At 37.3% G+C, this 15,338-nt stretch overlaps 1 protein-coding gene across 1 annotated transcript; it reads left to right on the top strand.

Moving 5' to 3' along the window:
• Positions 1–3,709: 3,709 nt before the first annotated feature.
• Positions 3,710–6,420, top strand: LOC120009934. Its single transcript, XM_038860669.1, has 3 exons — positions 3,710–3,832; positions 3,984–4,703; positions 4,854–6,420. The coding sequence occupies exons 1-3, from the start codon at positions 3,770–3,772 to the stop codon at positions 6,219–6,221; spliced, it is 2,151 nt and encodes a 716-aa protein (XP_038716597.1). The 5' UTR covers positions 3,710–3,769; the 3' UTR covers positions 6,222–6,420.
• Positions 6,421–15,338: the final 8,918 nt, after the last annotated feature.

The raw sequence follows: 15,338 nt of genomic DNA, 5'->3' as shown, positions 1-15,338 counted from the left end.
GGATTTTATTTGTTGTCTTCTGGTCTTGTCATGAATTCTGTTAGGCTTAACGCGACAGTAATGCTGATTTTGGTGAGAACAAATTAAGTTAGCACAACAACTAAGCTACTTAGCATTGGATTTTTGTATTTGAGACAGTTCAGGCCCACAACTTTCGAGGGTTGATGCATGGCCTTGAGTTTAACTTTTGGTCTTAATATTATATGCTGTTCATACTGCACACTGTGTTTGTTTCCATAGTTCTGCTACTTCTTTGTAGAATTCCACAAGTCATGTTCTTCTAGACTCTTCTTTTTTCTTGGATAAGATGGAGAGACATTTACTTTCGGAATCCTTTAGTTGGAGGTTCCCATCTGTCTCATTCAAATGATATTGAAAGATAAGCTTAGTGTTTTTAAGTTAGGCAAGGGTGAGGTGCATTTCATTATTAGCAAATGTCATATAAGTAACCACTTTGATAATTGTTGGACACATAGGTCCACTTGAAAATATATTTTTCACGTAAGTACATCTTTTTTACATAGGTACACCTTTTAAAAAATTAATAATTTCATATTATCATATTTGTCATTATTCTTCAATAGACATAGACGTAAGAAAAACTAAATTTAAGAAACTTCCCCTTTATTTTCACCACTGCCACCTCTGCTTCTACCACTACCACTACCACCTCCTCCTCCACCATTTCCATTGTCCATCTCCGTCATCGATCCTCCATCATTTTCTTCGTTTTCTTATTCTTATTTTTTTTCTTCTTCGTCTTCATATTCTTAGATCTGAGATGTAATATGAGATATGAGATTATAATCTGAGATGTATTGAGTTCAGATATGAAATCGTATAGTTAGAATGTTACAGTTTCAATGTTACTATTGTGAAAATGTAACATTATAAATCAAATAATTTGACATATTTTCTTATTCCGCTATTTTTTGAGACTGTAAAATTATACAATCAAAATATTAGCATTATATGACGTGGATGAATTTTTTAATGTATATGTTACATCATCATGTTACTTTTTCAAAAGATAACATTATGTGTTCAAAACGGGTCAACTTCGGGTCTCCCTTTTTGGTGGTCATTTTGGACGGAATCTGGCTAGACATTGTGCGTCTTAGTAAGGGGAGTCTAACGACGATGGTGATGTAGCGAACCGTCGTCGGAATCGTCTGAATTTGAGACCTTTTCTTTCACGTTACTGTTACTGTTTGAAATAGTAATATGAACTAATATATAACGGGGATAGTGATATAATTGACACTTTTATTGGTACTTATGTGTCCATATATTTTGTTGAGTGGATCTAAATATCCAAAAGTCTCCTAAGGTATGGTACTGAAATTTCCCCTTTCATTATTGAGTTGGGCCCAAGTTTTTTTGACATTATTGTTGAACTTGATAGGTGGAATGGATGGAAGCCACCTTCTCTTGCCTCCTCTACCCAACTCTTGCAATGATGGGATTGGATATCTTCTCTCCCTTTTGTGAGGTTTCACTTTTGAGGTATCATGTAACTTTGATTCCCCCTCCCTTTCTCATCTACACGATTAGGGAAATATTGTTCTCCATCAACTCCATTTCTTTAACCTTTTGAGCAAGACATGTGGTTCGTTTGATGACCTTAAAAGCTTATTTGTAAGCTGTTTCCAAATTGTGTGGTACTGTGGTTTAGGTGACCTAATGTTTTGGGTAGAGCTCATTTGGCCAAGTCTGCATAGTGAGGAACAGCTTAGAATCAAACTTCTTTTTTTTTTGGGGTTTTCAGTGTCCATGGATAGATTTATGGCCCATGTGAGATGAAATTCATTTGATGGATATTTACAGATTGCAGAAGATTAAAGCAAAAAAAAAAAAGTGGAGAGACGAGAAAATTGATATTAAGACAGAGATGTTGAAACAAGACATCACATGGATAATGCATTATTGTTGTTTAAAGCAGGGATTCAACCCTCATGGACAGGCTTTTCTATGCTGCACTCTTAAAAAGTTAAAAAACTCAAAAGCAACCCTCTCACGTGGTCCCTTTTTGCGCTTTCTAGAGCTCTGTGGTTTGGACTTCCGAGTAGTCCTTCGGAGGTATGAGTCATTAGAGCTCGCATGATCTCTATTAGAGTTCTAGGGAGGCACCCGAACTTATGACAAGACTGGAGCACAAACTCAAACCTTACATTACCTTCTCTCCTTTTCTTTTCTCTTTATTATTTGTTTGTTTGATGGGGATAGTCTAGATTGGGAATCCAGATTGACTCCTACAAAAACAAATCTACCCGGGATGCTCGAGTTGGCTTGGGATGAACTCAAGTTCTACTCTGAAAGATGTACGCAGAAGGCAGAGTTTTGCGAATCGTGCTTCCTTTTGCTGAAGAATTAATAATGGTTTTTACTAAGAGCATCTCCAATGCAATGCTAGTAACAAATTCAATTAATAAAAACATCCATTTGATTACTGCTATAGCACATCGATACATCATTTAATTTCCTAATAAAGTCACATACTTCAACTATCGAATGAGTAATTATTTCTCAAATACATTTAAATTAACCCTATAAAAATTTAAAATCATGTGTCCAAATGAGTAACTGCCATCTTGCATGTTCTACTTTTTCTCTCTCTTTAGGATCCATTTTTGCGTCAAAGAAAGTGGATCACCATTTTTACGTCTCCCGTTGACTTGGTTTGGTGGTTTGAGAGAGCAAAATGGTGGTTAGGTCATTTGCATTTTCCATTGGAGAAGTTCTAAGATAAACCATATTTTTTATAATGATTTTTATTACAAGGAGGGGTGATTTGAACCTGGGTAAACACTATAAAAAATAGACCATACCATGCCCTGCAGGTTAAAAAGATCAAATGGAATGTAAATTACCCAAAATTTTTTCATCTATTCAATATGTATATCTCAATCAATGAGTCTGCAAATGAAATTATTCTAGAGTTACTTTTGTTTCTCTTGTAAAAAAGAGCAGCATATTTGATTGGGACAAACTTGTCTTGCAGGTATCAACCAACTCTCTCTTTAATCACATTATCCTTGCAAAAGTAATAATTAACTATCCAGAGACCCACAGCCTATTACTTTACTCCTCCAAAACTCTAATGGCAAATCCTGTTCTCCTTAGCTTCTATTATTACCCGCCATGTAAAATCTTATTATTATCACTCCTAGAAAAAAATAGTAAAAACCTCTTTATTCCCTCATTATGATACCTAGATTCGGGTACAGGTGTCACGTATGGGTACATATCCATGTGTTCGGTTCTTCAAATTGAAAGCTATTATAGAGTGAGGCAAAGAAAAGTGAAGAATCCAAGTATCATAACTCATGTCATACATACCCCACACCAATATGGCAGAGTAAAGTGAAGAGTACGAGCATGATAGGGACTATCACCATCATTATATTACATATGGTTCTTCATCTCTAACAGCATCATCATGTTTCAAAAGGAAAAGGAATCTCATCCAGTCATAATATCTTTCTTTTTTTATTCTTGATATTGATTTGCCAAAAATCTGACAAAATTATTTAAATTTAATAACAATCCTTATTGGGTTTTCTGACTTACTTCCTGCTTTGGCCTTAATAAAAAGACTGTTATCTCCATTGAAGAAGTTGAAAGGGCATGTAATAAGCAATGATTACTATAATATATTCCCTAATTCCCTCATCATGTCATCTAGTTGACATTATTTGTTCTAGTAAAAAGTTGTATTTATACCCCACGCGGGCTCTTTTTCTTCATTTCTTTGTCAGACGCAGCTCTGATGCTTCTAACTGCAGGACTCAAATCACTGGAAATCTCTCTCCTCTTCCATCTTGTCTTCTTGGTTAGGCCATCTTTCTTTTGTTCACAACCCTTTATCGTATTGTTGATTCAATTTCTTGTCCTTCTAAACCTTTCATGTAACTCTAGCTTGCTTTTTACTCTTCGAAGAATTCATCTGAAATAGTATATTGTTTCTGTTTACCTTTCACCAGTCTTCAGAATCTATGGCTCCTACATATTTTCCGCTCCGGTGGGAGAGCACCGGGGACCAGTGGTGGTATGCTTCCCCAATTGACTGGGCAGCTGCTAATGGTCACTATGACTTGGTTAGGGAGCTTCTTCGGGTGGACAACAATCACCTCTTCAAGCTAACCTCTCTCAGGCGGATTCGCCGCCTCGAGACTGTCTGGGACGATGACGAACTGTTTGATGATGTTGCTAAGTGCCGTTGTGATGTTGCGCGAAAGCTTTATAAGGAATTTGATTTCAAGAAAGGGATGAACTCCCTTGTTGGAGCTGGATATGGTGGATGGCTGCTCTACACTGCTGCCTCTGCTGGAGACTTGTGTTTCATTCAAGAGCTTCTTCAAAGGAACCCTTTACTTGTTTTCGGAGAGGGAGAATTTGGTGTCACTGATATACTTTATGCTGCTGCCAGAAGTAAGAATTGTGAGGTTTTTCGGATTATTTTCGACTTTGCTGTCTCGCCAAGGTTTTCCGCGGCCAAAGGTGGAGGCTGGGAGGAGCAGATTGAGGAAATTCCTTCTGTTTACAAAGGGGAAATGATGAATAGGGCTGCTCATGCAGCAGCTAGAGGAGGAAACTTAAATGCCTTGAAGTTGCTTCTAAGAGATTGCAATGATGTTTTGGCTTATAGAGATAAGCAGGGCTCAACTATTTTACATGCCGCCGCTGCCAGAGGACAGGTTGAGGTGAGGATCCTTCAAACTGTTTGTTTTCTGCTTTTGTTTTTTTGTAACTCTGTAAAATTTAAGATGAATTGATGTTCATATGAGGTTCTTTGTTGTCATACTCATATCCATATTTCAGTTAATCTGACAAAATTCTTAATGTTCATGCAGGTAGTTAAACATCTTATAGAATCCTTTGACATGATCAATTCTACGGACAATCAAGGCAACACGGCCTTGCATATTGCTGCGTACAGAGGCCAACTGAAAGTGGTTGAAGCTTTGGTTCTTGCATCTTCCTCATTGATCTCTTTAAGGAACAATTCTGGAGAAACTTTTCTTCATATGGCCGTGTCTGGATTCCAGAATCCTGCGTTTAGAAGATTGGACCGACAGATCGAGCTAATGAGGCAGTTATTAGGTGGGAAAGTTTTCAACACACAAGATATAATCAATGCGAAAAATAATGTTGGAAGAACAGCTCTTCACATGGCTATCGTTGAGAATGTCCACTCTGAACTTGTCGAATTGCTGATGTCTGCTCAATCAATAAACGTGAACATTGGTGATGCAGATGGCATGACCCCTCTTGATCTCGTTAGGCAGCAACCGCGTTCTAAATCATCAGATATACTAATCAGGCAATTGATTTCAGCTGGTGGCATTTTCGGGTCTCGTGACTATTATACAGCAACAAGAGCTATCGCTTCCCAGTTAAGGATGCAGGGGAATGTAGGCAGTCCCGGAACTTTGTTTAGAATGTCAGATACCCAATTGTTCTCTCATACAGGCATTGAGATCACATCAGATGTGATTGCCAGTAAGGAAAGTTTTGGAAAAAGTTCATCATCAACAGAAGTGAGTCAATGCGATTCCATTTTTGAGAATCAAAAGCCATCAGTTAGCAAGAAATCATCAGCTTCTCAGTTTGACTCAACTTATGAGCACGACAGCTCATCGTTTGATAAGAAACCGGCTTCTGGGACTGCAGCCCGACTGAAAAGTGTACTCCATTGGCCGCGGATGAAAGATAAAAGGAAAGCCAAGAAATCAGTAGATGAAGGATCTGCCAAAGTAGATGAAGGATCTGTCAAATCATCCCATGCAGGGAGTAGTTCTCATGAACCTCCAACGCCACTTCGACAAAGATTCGCGAAGCCTTCATCACTTCCTAAAAACAAACGGACACTATCTGTCAGGAGTAATCAATCAAGTCCAATTGCCAAGAAGAAGTTTGCCTCAGAACTAGCACATGGTGTCTTGCAGGCCATGCCACAATTGAGCATTCCAAGCCAGTCTTGTTCTTCGAGTTTCTCACCAAAATCATCAGCTGCTCTCCCCAATCTGGATAAACAAAAAGGTGTTTATATTGACAATGATGCTGCTGAACCCTCTTCCTCAAATCAACAGTTTGATGATCAAACACCACACAAGATTGACAAACAGGGCTCCGCTAAGAAAAGGCTGAGGAACCAATATTTCTGTTTTGGCGGATCGGCTGGCTTGTCCGTGAAAACCCCGATTAGCAGCAGGAATTGACAGAACCTGAATGAATTTGGTTGAATCAGCATGCTTAATGGAATATGCTTAGCATAGAAGAAAGAGTAGAAAAGAGTAGAGAGCATGTTTTCTTGTTTAGCATGTAGGTTCATCATCGACAATGTAACTTTGAAGCTGTCTGGATGACATCTCTTGTTGTATGGGGAAGTAGCAAAATAAATGTGCTTTCATCTGTCAATCTCTTCTGTAATTGTTATGCGTGATCAATTACTAAAGCTGCTTCTTTTAACTAAGAAGAAGGCCTATGCTGCCATCCAAGTAACTACATATCCAGATTATGAACTACACACACATTTGACACTATTTGTTGAATGAATCTATTACTTTCAATTCCAATATTTTCATTTCTGAAATGATTCTTTGTCATAGAGATGCCCTTTGGGATCCTCCTATCTTCAGAATTTTCTTTCATTTTATTGAAAAGGAAAGGAGATAATGGATCTCCTTGCCTCACACCTCTTCGCATCCAAAATTTCTTAGCGGGTGATCAAAAAAATTTCTCACTTGATGCACGTTCATCTATTACGTTATGAAAGAAAAATTATACAGATTGAAAAGGAGCACCGAAGAAAAAAAAAATGACACAAGAATTTATGTAGTTTGGCCAATTGTGCCTGCCTATGTCTACCGTGCTATACAAGAAAACCCCCCAAAAAATCTTCATTAAATTTTTTCGGCAACTTCAAGGTTACTTAATTAGGAAATCCTACACTGCAAAATATATAAGTCACAAATTGGATTGGAAAAATACAATAAAGAGGGCTCCCAAAAATCCATTTTCAGACCCATAACAATCTTCATCAGGTCGGGTCACCTTCCACAAATAGGAAAAACCAGACTCCACAAAAAACCCAACAATCTCTCTCTTGGAGACTGGTTCAATCATAAGCATAAGAACCATCTATCTTCAAACTGTAAATCGCCATCTTTTCAACTCAAAGCCTTTGCCTTCACACTAGAAGACCAGCTGACGTTTGCACACAACCTCCGTCTATCAAGTGTAACAACCTTTGTTAACATATATTTTGGGTTCTTGATTCCACATATCTTCTCAAGCTGCAAATGTTCATCGATGAGAATATATCGTATGAAATGAAATGAAATGTCAGTTGAATGTGTATGATCCTAAACCCTAAAACACTTATTATGTGTGGTATTAAAGCCATGTGTCATGGATATGTGGTCTCTAGGAATATTCTAGCGTAGCATGATTGTCTATATATGTATTTATGTTTGTAAATGTTGGTAAGTGAATGAAATACAACAAGTGAGTTACTGTGACAACTCTCTCCTCCACTCCAAAAACCTAACAAGTGGTATCGAAGAACCTTGATCTTAGAGGCTTTGTGAGTGATTTCCGTTGCAGCCACTGCCCTTAGGGGTGGTGGTAGCATTCCTGTTTTATGTTGTTGTGTTTTGTTTCTCTCTCCACCAAATTATTTTTTGTTTCACCACACAAAAAGCGTTTAGCTAAGCAAACTGGAGGATCTCAGACAGAGGTCATCTCTCTGAAGAATTGATTTATCTTCATGATGGAATTTTTGGTGGCATCTCTGGTGAAGGTTATGCTTCACAAGTTTCGTTCCAAAGAGTCCGTATGTCAGACAGCCTAATAGAGGTTGTATTGTGGAAGGCCAGCGTGGTTTTATGTTTTTAAGGGTCTCTCAAGTGACCCAAGAATGTTGAAGGGCTCTATGGAAGGGGCTGTTGTTGACCCTAAATTGAAGGTAAGGGTCGTGTGTGGAGGTACACCATGATCAACAATGGATTTGAGAGACGACGGCATCCTGTGATGTGGGTTGGAAGACCGGTCGTTCTAAGGAGATGGGCAAGAAGTGGAAAAGAGGGGGACAACTGTGCTGTGTTTTGCATTGAGAAAAGATATGTGGGCCATGTGCGACTGTGTGATGTTGATAATTGTGATGGAAGAAGTGTGTAATGGGTCGTAATGGACATTGCAAGTAATGTGTGGTGGAGAGAGATTGTGTTGAATATACCTTTTCATTTATTTTTATGGTGTCTCAATATGTGACGTTGGGAGAGTAAGAAGATGGAGTGTTTAGACAATATGAGATTGATTGATGGGTTAGTGGACCCCACTTTGACATGTTTTGTGATATGATGGTGTCGTTGTAATATTTATCCCCAATGTTTCATGGAACCAGTTAAGATCCAATCAGAACGAAAATTTGAGGCCTCCTACCTTTGAGTACACGGACGCGATCATGACAAGTCTATTACCACATCTGAGCACACGAAGGATGTGACAAGTGGATTAGTACCTCTGAGCATGGGTTCGATGTAACAAGTAGGATGGACATTTTAGACATCATTGTGGGTGTGGTGTATTTTATTTTCTTTGGATTGGATTGTATTTAGCAAACTCATATTGTATACTTGTATACCAACTTGAGTTTGAGGGGGAATGTTGAAAATGTTAGTCAACACTTATTATGTGTGGTATTAAAGCCATGTGTCATGGATATGTGGTCTCTAGGAATATTCTAGAGTAGCATGATTGTCTATATATGTATCTGTGTTTGTAAACGTTGATAAGTGAATGAAATACAACAAGTGAGTTACTGTGACAACTCTCTCCTCCACTCCAAAAACCTAACAAAGACTCTGCTCTGATTGGATTCAATTACTACGATCATTAGAAATGTTAGCATCCTTTTTGTTCAAAACTTCCTCAAGTAGTTGTATTCCAAAGGAACTGATGGATCATGATTGATCAGGTAAACTACAATGTTAATTGAATCTGCCCAAAATGTCTTAGGTATTCCAGTATGTAACCTCATACTTCTGACCCGCTCATTTATGTTCATACGCTCGACAATACCATTTTGTTGTCGTGTCCCCCGGATAGTATTCTCCATCCTAATACCATTTCTAGCGCAATATTGCTTGAACCCTCCATTAATATATTCTCCACCAACTTCAAATCTACTTAGTCTCAATCATGACTTTTTACTTTATGTATATATCGCACACATTAGATTTATTTTTCAAGAAGTAAACTGTACCTTTCTATTGAAGTCATCAACAAAGATAATATAATACAGATCTAGAGGCTTCACAATTCGTTTATAATTATAGAGTCTACAATACGAATCTAATAGTTTGGGGCATGTGCCACATCACACCACATTTTTTTTCAATTTTTAAAATTTATCTGACTTTTTCTCCACCATTAGATGTGAATTGTAGACTCTAGGGAATTACAAACCTCTCAAATCCACATAATACTAAGAGCCTCTGAGAGATGCTAATGGAGAAGGTCCTACAGTTCTGTGTGTACAAGCTCTATCTTACTCGACCTCAATGCCCTTCCACTGGTCAAGAAACTGAGCTTCATCTACTTTCCCATAATGCAAGTCTCACACCTGTCAAAGTCAATGGATTCCAATTCCTGCAGCTTTTCCTTTGACAGAAGTTATTCATCCCTTTCTAACTAATATTACTAAGTCTATAATGCCAAAGACTTACATAATTATTGGCTTATGCAATAACGACTTTGGTATTAGGGTTTGTAGTCATATAAAAACCACATTTTTCTTACCACGAGCTATCATCATAGCTCTTTTTGTCGAAGTTTATGGAATGACCAATATCATCTAGCTATCCAACATATATCATATTTTGCGGAATATGTTTGACTTTTCGTAATGTCCAAACAGAACCGTTCGGATGCTTGATGCTTTCATCTCCTAGACCCACGACATTTAGTAGTTGCCCATCAGCCAAGTATATCTTACAAAAATCATTAGCAACATAATTTTTCATGATTTCTTGATGTGAAGCGATGTGGAATGAGGCAACTGAATCTAGCACCTAGTCATCAACAAAGGTATGAACTAAAAGAAGTAGTGCATCCTCTACATTTTTAAAATTATTTTCTTCTTTCATTAGACTTCTGCAATCCTTCTTGAAGTACCCAAGCTTCTGACAATTATAACAAACTACTTATTGTTTGGAATCTGACCTACCCCTGGTTCTGTTTCTAGATTTGAACCTTCCTCTATTTAATTTTTTTTGTTCTCTCTTCTACTACCCCTGGCCTGATTATAAAAATTAATCATATAAATCGAACTTGTGATTTCACAAAAATCTTTCCCATGCCCCTCCTTAGCCAAAATCAAATCACAAATATCATCATATTTCAATTCAGTAGAATTACTAACAATCATTCTCATGACCTCTCAACTATTCAATAATGAGGCTAATAAAATAAATTACCAAATTTCATCATCAAACTCAATTTCAACAGACGAAAATTGATGTGTGATAGTGTTGAATTCATTCAAGTGTTGATTGACTGACCGACACCAAAGTGTGTGTGTGTACTTACCCCAAGTGTAGGGTATCGTCAAGTAATAAACCGGTGAGTCCGGTATCGATCCACGAGGAAGCAATGCAAATTTGAAGTGAATGATATGCAAATGACTAGCTAACACTAATAAACACAATGAATATCAAATAAAAGCAAGTAAAAGAAATGGGCCGAATGACTCGGTAGCATGAGCGATTTTGTAATCAAAGTAAGCACAAATTGGATTTAAAACAATTAATTAAAAACCTAGTCTCTAGTCCGTCCCGGTGGCTACTCGGTTCTCATACTCAAGGTATCATTGCAAACACACACAACCATACACAATGCATTGTGTGATACTATCAATCATGCATATGCAAAGAGAATTGGGTTATAAGACTTCAATTCATACATGTAGGCCATCGGGTCTCTTAATCTACGATGAACGCAAAGGGATAAGCACCTAATATTATGAATTAATATTCCCCCTTGGGGCTTGGCTTGGCTAACACCCTAGTTTCACACTCAAAGATCAATTAACCATAACTCTCCCATGCACATTCCTAATTTAACCCAAAACCCCATCATCAATACACATAATTAATAGTTATGCAATGAAAAACTCAATTAATTAAGGAAATCATGCAATGGGTTTAACAATTCTCAATCGAACACATTAGATGCAATCCCTAGACTAGACAATCCAAGAATACAAGCAAATATGTCATTCCCATAGATCCAATCACACAACTATCACGAAATTAAAAGAGAGAAATCGAAGCTACGATTCTTTGAGCATATCTTAAGTAATCGAAACCGAGCACCCACCGTTTGGGACTAGAAACTAGAAAGAGAACTACCCACTCATGATTGTTGCAATAAACATCCAATCTATTGTCATCTAAATCAGAGTTTATACAAAATCAAGAGAAAGCACCAAAAACAACAAAGAAAACTTAGAGAGAGAAACTAGATCTACACTACTCCTATGGTGGCTTCCTCTTGGAGAAGTCAATGAATAATTATTAAATCTCAACCTTGCAATATGTAGCCGTTGCACTTGCATTATTTTCCAAGTCTAGCTTTGCAAGATTTGAGTTGTCATGTGCACTTGCAGCCATCTTTGACCATTTGATTAAACTTGCACCAAATCTTGACCTTGGTATCTCCAACAATTTTGTCATCTTTGACCATTTGATCAAACTTGCACCAAATCTTGGCATTGGTATCTCCAACAATTTCCTTTTAAATGTGTAGCAACTTGCAGCCATCTTTGACTCCAAAAATCAAGTAAGATCTTCTTTTAAGTCAAAAATTGCAAGCAAGAATGTTGTCTTATGCACAACCATTGGATTCACCTTTAAATGATCATCTTAACCCTTCAAGTCTTGTTGTAATCTAATCCATTCATAATTCAAAACAATTCAATCTCGGCCATAGATTAGTGTACCGTTGGAGCTTGTAGTCTTCAAGAATATCTTCATAATCTAAGTCCCGACACCTCACAGCAAAAAGTGCCCAAAAAGTGCTCCAACTTGCCCGAACAAGGTCCGATTCCTACAAAACCAAGGGGAAACATTTGTAAGTGTAAAATTAAGCTAAAATGCAATCAAATACATTAACTAAGTGCTAGAACATCCTAATTAAAGGACATTAGAACCTCAAAATAGAGGTCCAATCACACCCCCCAACTTAGACGTTGCTAGTCCCTAGCAATGCAACCACTACCTAAAACTAAAATTTGCTAAATAAAATCGTAACTCATTGACGTAGGCATCACGGTTGCATTTAGCGCATGCAACAAGCCTTTAAACCCCTAGGTCACCCTAGTGGACGAGTTGTAGTCTCGTGAGGGCTTATCAGAGCGATACCCACAAACACTTGCCAAGGGACCACTATTACTTTGAAAGCACCATAAATGATTCTTAAATTCTCACATGCAAGAAATAGAGCTAATCTCCCAATTCTTCTGCTTAGTCAAAAACATGCAAAATCTTTGGAAAATCAATCTCAATCCCCTTAAAAATGACCAAGAACATTTTATACTATGAAAAATATATGTGCAATCAAGCAAGGCAACTCAACACATTCACACAAGTAAAACCTTGTTATAGAACCTTTTGGTGTTCATAAATCCCCAATCCCGAATGTACACAAAAACGTAAAAGCATTGTGCTAAGTGAATGACTTACACAATTGGATTAAATGTATGTGTTTATGAAAGATAATTTTGGATGGGCATAGCTTTGAGAAAGAAATCACCTACAAGAGCAACTAATGCATTCACCTACTCACTTGCTTACCTTGGATCAAATTCATCAAAAGGTTAACTGGGTTGTAATGTGGTCATGGGACAAGGTAGGAAGAATTTGGATCTAGGTAACAAGTTGCAAGGTTAAGTTCAAACATGTGAGCTAAATTCTCATTTTGTCACCCATTCCATTGTACCACAAATTCAAACACTTCTCATCCTTTACACACAAAGGATTAACTTTATTGCATACACCTTCTTTTTCTCTTTTTTTTTTTTGATGTTTTTCTTCTCTTTTCTATGCATTTTTTTTCCTTTCCTTTTCTTTTCTTTTGTTTTTTTTTTGAATATAACATCATTTATACAACAACCCTCATAATTTTTTTTTTTATAATAAGGAGGGGTAATATCACTACCGATTTATTTTTCAAGCTCCTACTCAACCTTGCAACCAAAGGTGGGAAATATTTGGGAAAATAGCTCACACAAGGCTTGTAAGTGAAATCAAGAGGCTTAAAGAAATTTAGGGCTTATAATCACTCACAAATGAATAGGCTAAGCTCAAATCTCTCAACCTAGTGAATCTTTCAATCCTAAGTTCACAAGCAAGTAGCAAATACAAAAATCACACTTCTCAGTAATCAAATATAATATTTGCAAAGCTATTGAAGAACACGCTCATAGGATGTCAAATGAATATCAATGAAGAGCATCACCCAAAACCCAATGTATATCAATGAAGAATGGTTCAAAAGAATGAGAAGGGTAAAAAGGTAATTTTTCAGACAAAAGGATCCAAAAACACAGTCATACAAATGCTTTAATACCAAGATGTCTGCTCAACTACACAATTTTGATATCAAACTAGGTCTCAGTCATTCCAAGAGAAATTGATCATAGTCATCCCACTCAATCACATGCATCGATTTCACCAAAAAGGAATTAAGGAATCTACTCTACACTTGCATATTTGAACAAGAATAAGAAATTAGCGTTCAAATTGGTAGTGAATCCCCAAAAGCATCTACCATTCCCTTCCTAAAGTCCATCTAGCATGTATGAACAACAAAGCACAACACAATAGGATAGAGGGTAGGAAATCATACCATACTCTTCAAAAGTGATCGGAATCATGAGAAACGAAGCATAACCTGAAAAAGTTAATACCAACCACACTATCCAAGCATGACACAACAAGAATTTTTTTTTTTTTTTTCAAATTTTTGATATTCACAAAAGCACACCAAAATAAAGCAAGTTTCACAATGAATTCACAATTCACTCACCCCCCAACTTAAATGAGACATTGTCCCCAATGTCAAGAATAAAAAACAAGGCAAGAACAAATTGTGAGATGCATTGTGAACATACAAAAACACACCAAAATTGAAATCAAATCAAAACTAATCACAACCATACTATGGTACAAGGGTGGAGTCTAACCATGACACATGGGAGAATTGGGATCCTTGAGATCCCAAGAACATCCTCATAATCACTACTCCCATGTTGAGGAACATGACGGACCACGCATGATTCGGTCCCTTTTTCCCGAAACTCACATGGAAAAAATTGTAATTGGGATTTGGGACGCCATACTTTTTTAATTTCTGTAAAAAATTTCTGTGCAAAGTAGCATTTAGAGGACTTTTTAAATCCACTTGGTAAAGGTATTTTTTTTGGTTTTTGAGGATGCACTTGGTATGATTCAACTTTGAGTGGGGAAGGCTCTAAAGCTCCTAAAAGAGAGGACAAAAATCCCACACCGTAAATAGTTAAGGATTTCAAAACTCCTTTCATAGCATCTCCCTCAATCAAAAGTTTACTACCTTTCTCAACCAATGCTAGTACAACCTCAATTGAATCATGTGCAAGTGTCAACTTTAATTTGTCCTCAACATGAGAGTGAATATAAAGCTTAGGGACGTACTCAATTTCCCTCCCAAGGTCTAACTTGTTCCCCTTTTTTCTCACTTTATTTTCCTTTTTCTCTTCATTTCTCTTATCTTCGCTCTTTTCCTCAACCTTTTCAACTTGAGCATTGTCCTTGTCTCGACATGATCTATCTCCAACTATAACATTTTTCACCTCACCACCCACTTCTTCCACTAATTTCTCATCCTCACTTACCTTAGGAGTCATGGTATTGTCAATTACTATCCCACTCCTTGAGGTAATGATGGGTTGTTCTTGTTCTTGCACATTCAACCCCTCACTTGAAGTTTCGAATTGAAATTCTAATGTTTGAGTGATCTTTGTCAATTGGCTTCTTAAATCTTCCAAGGCTCTATTGGTTTGCTCACGAAATTCAAATCTCCTTTGATTAACCTCCAATTGAGCTTCCATGAATATTTGAAGCGTATCCTCAAGTGATCTCTCTTGGGGTGGGGTGCATGGTTGGTAAGATGGTGGAGCTATACATTGGTGTGAAGATTGTGCTTGCCTAAAGGGTTGGTACTCATGTGCATGAATGTAGTCAAAAGGAGGAGGTGCATGTAAATTTTGTCCGAAGGGAGCATATTGTGGCACTTGT

The sequence above is a fragment of the Tripterygium wilfordii genome, chromosome 11 (genome assembly GCF_013401445.1).
Source record: "Tripterygium wilfordii isolate XIE 37 chromosome 11, ASM1340144v1, whole genome shotgun sequence".
NCBI lineage: Eukaryota > Viridiplantae > Streptophyta > Magnoliopsida > Celastrales > Celastraceae > Tripterygium > Tripterygium wilfordii.
The sequence above is the reverse complement of the archived record's forward strand: the minus strand, read 5'-3'. Positions and strand labels throughout refer to the sequence as shown.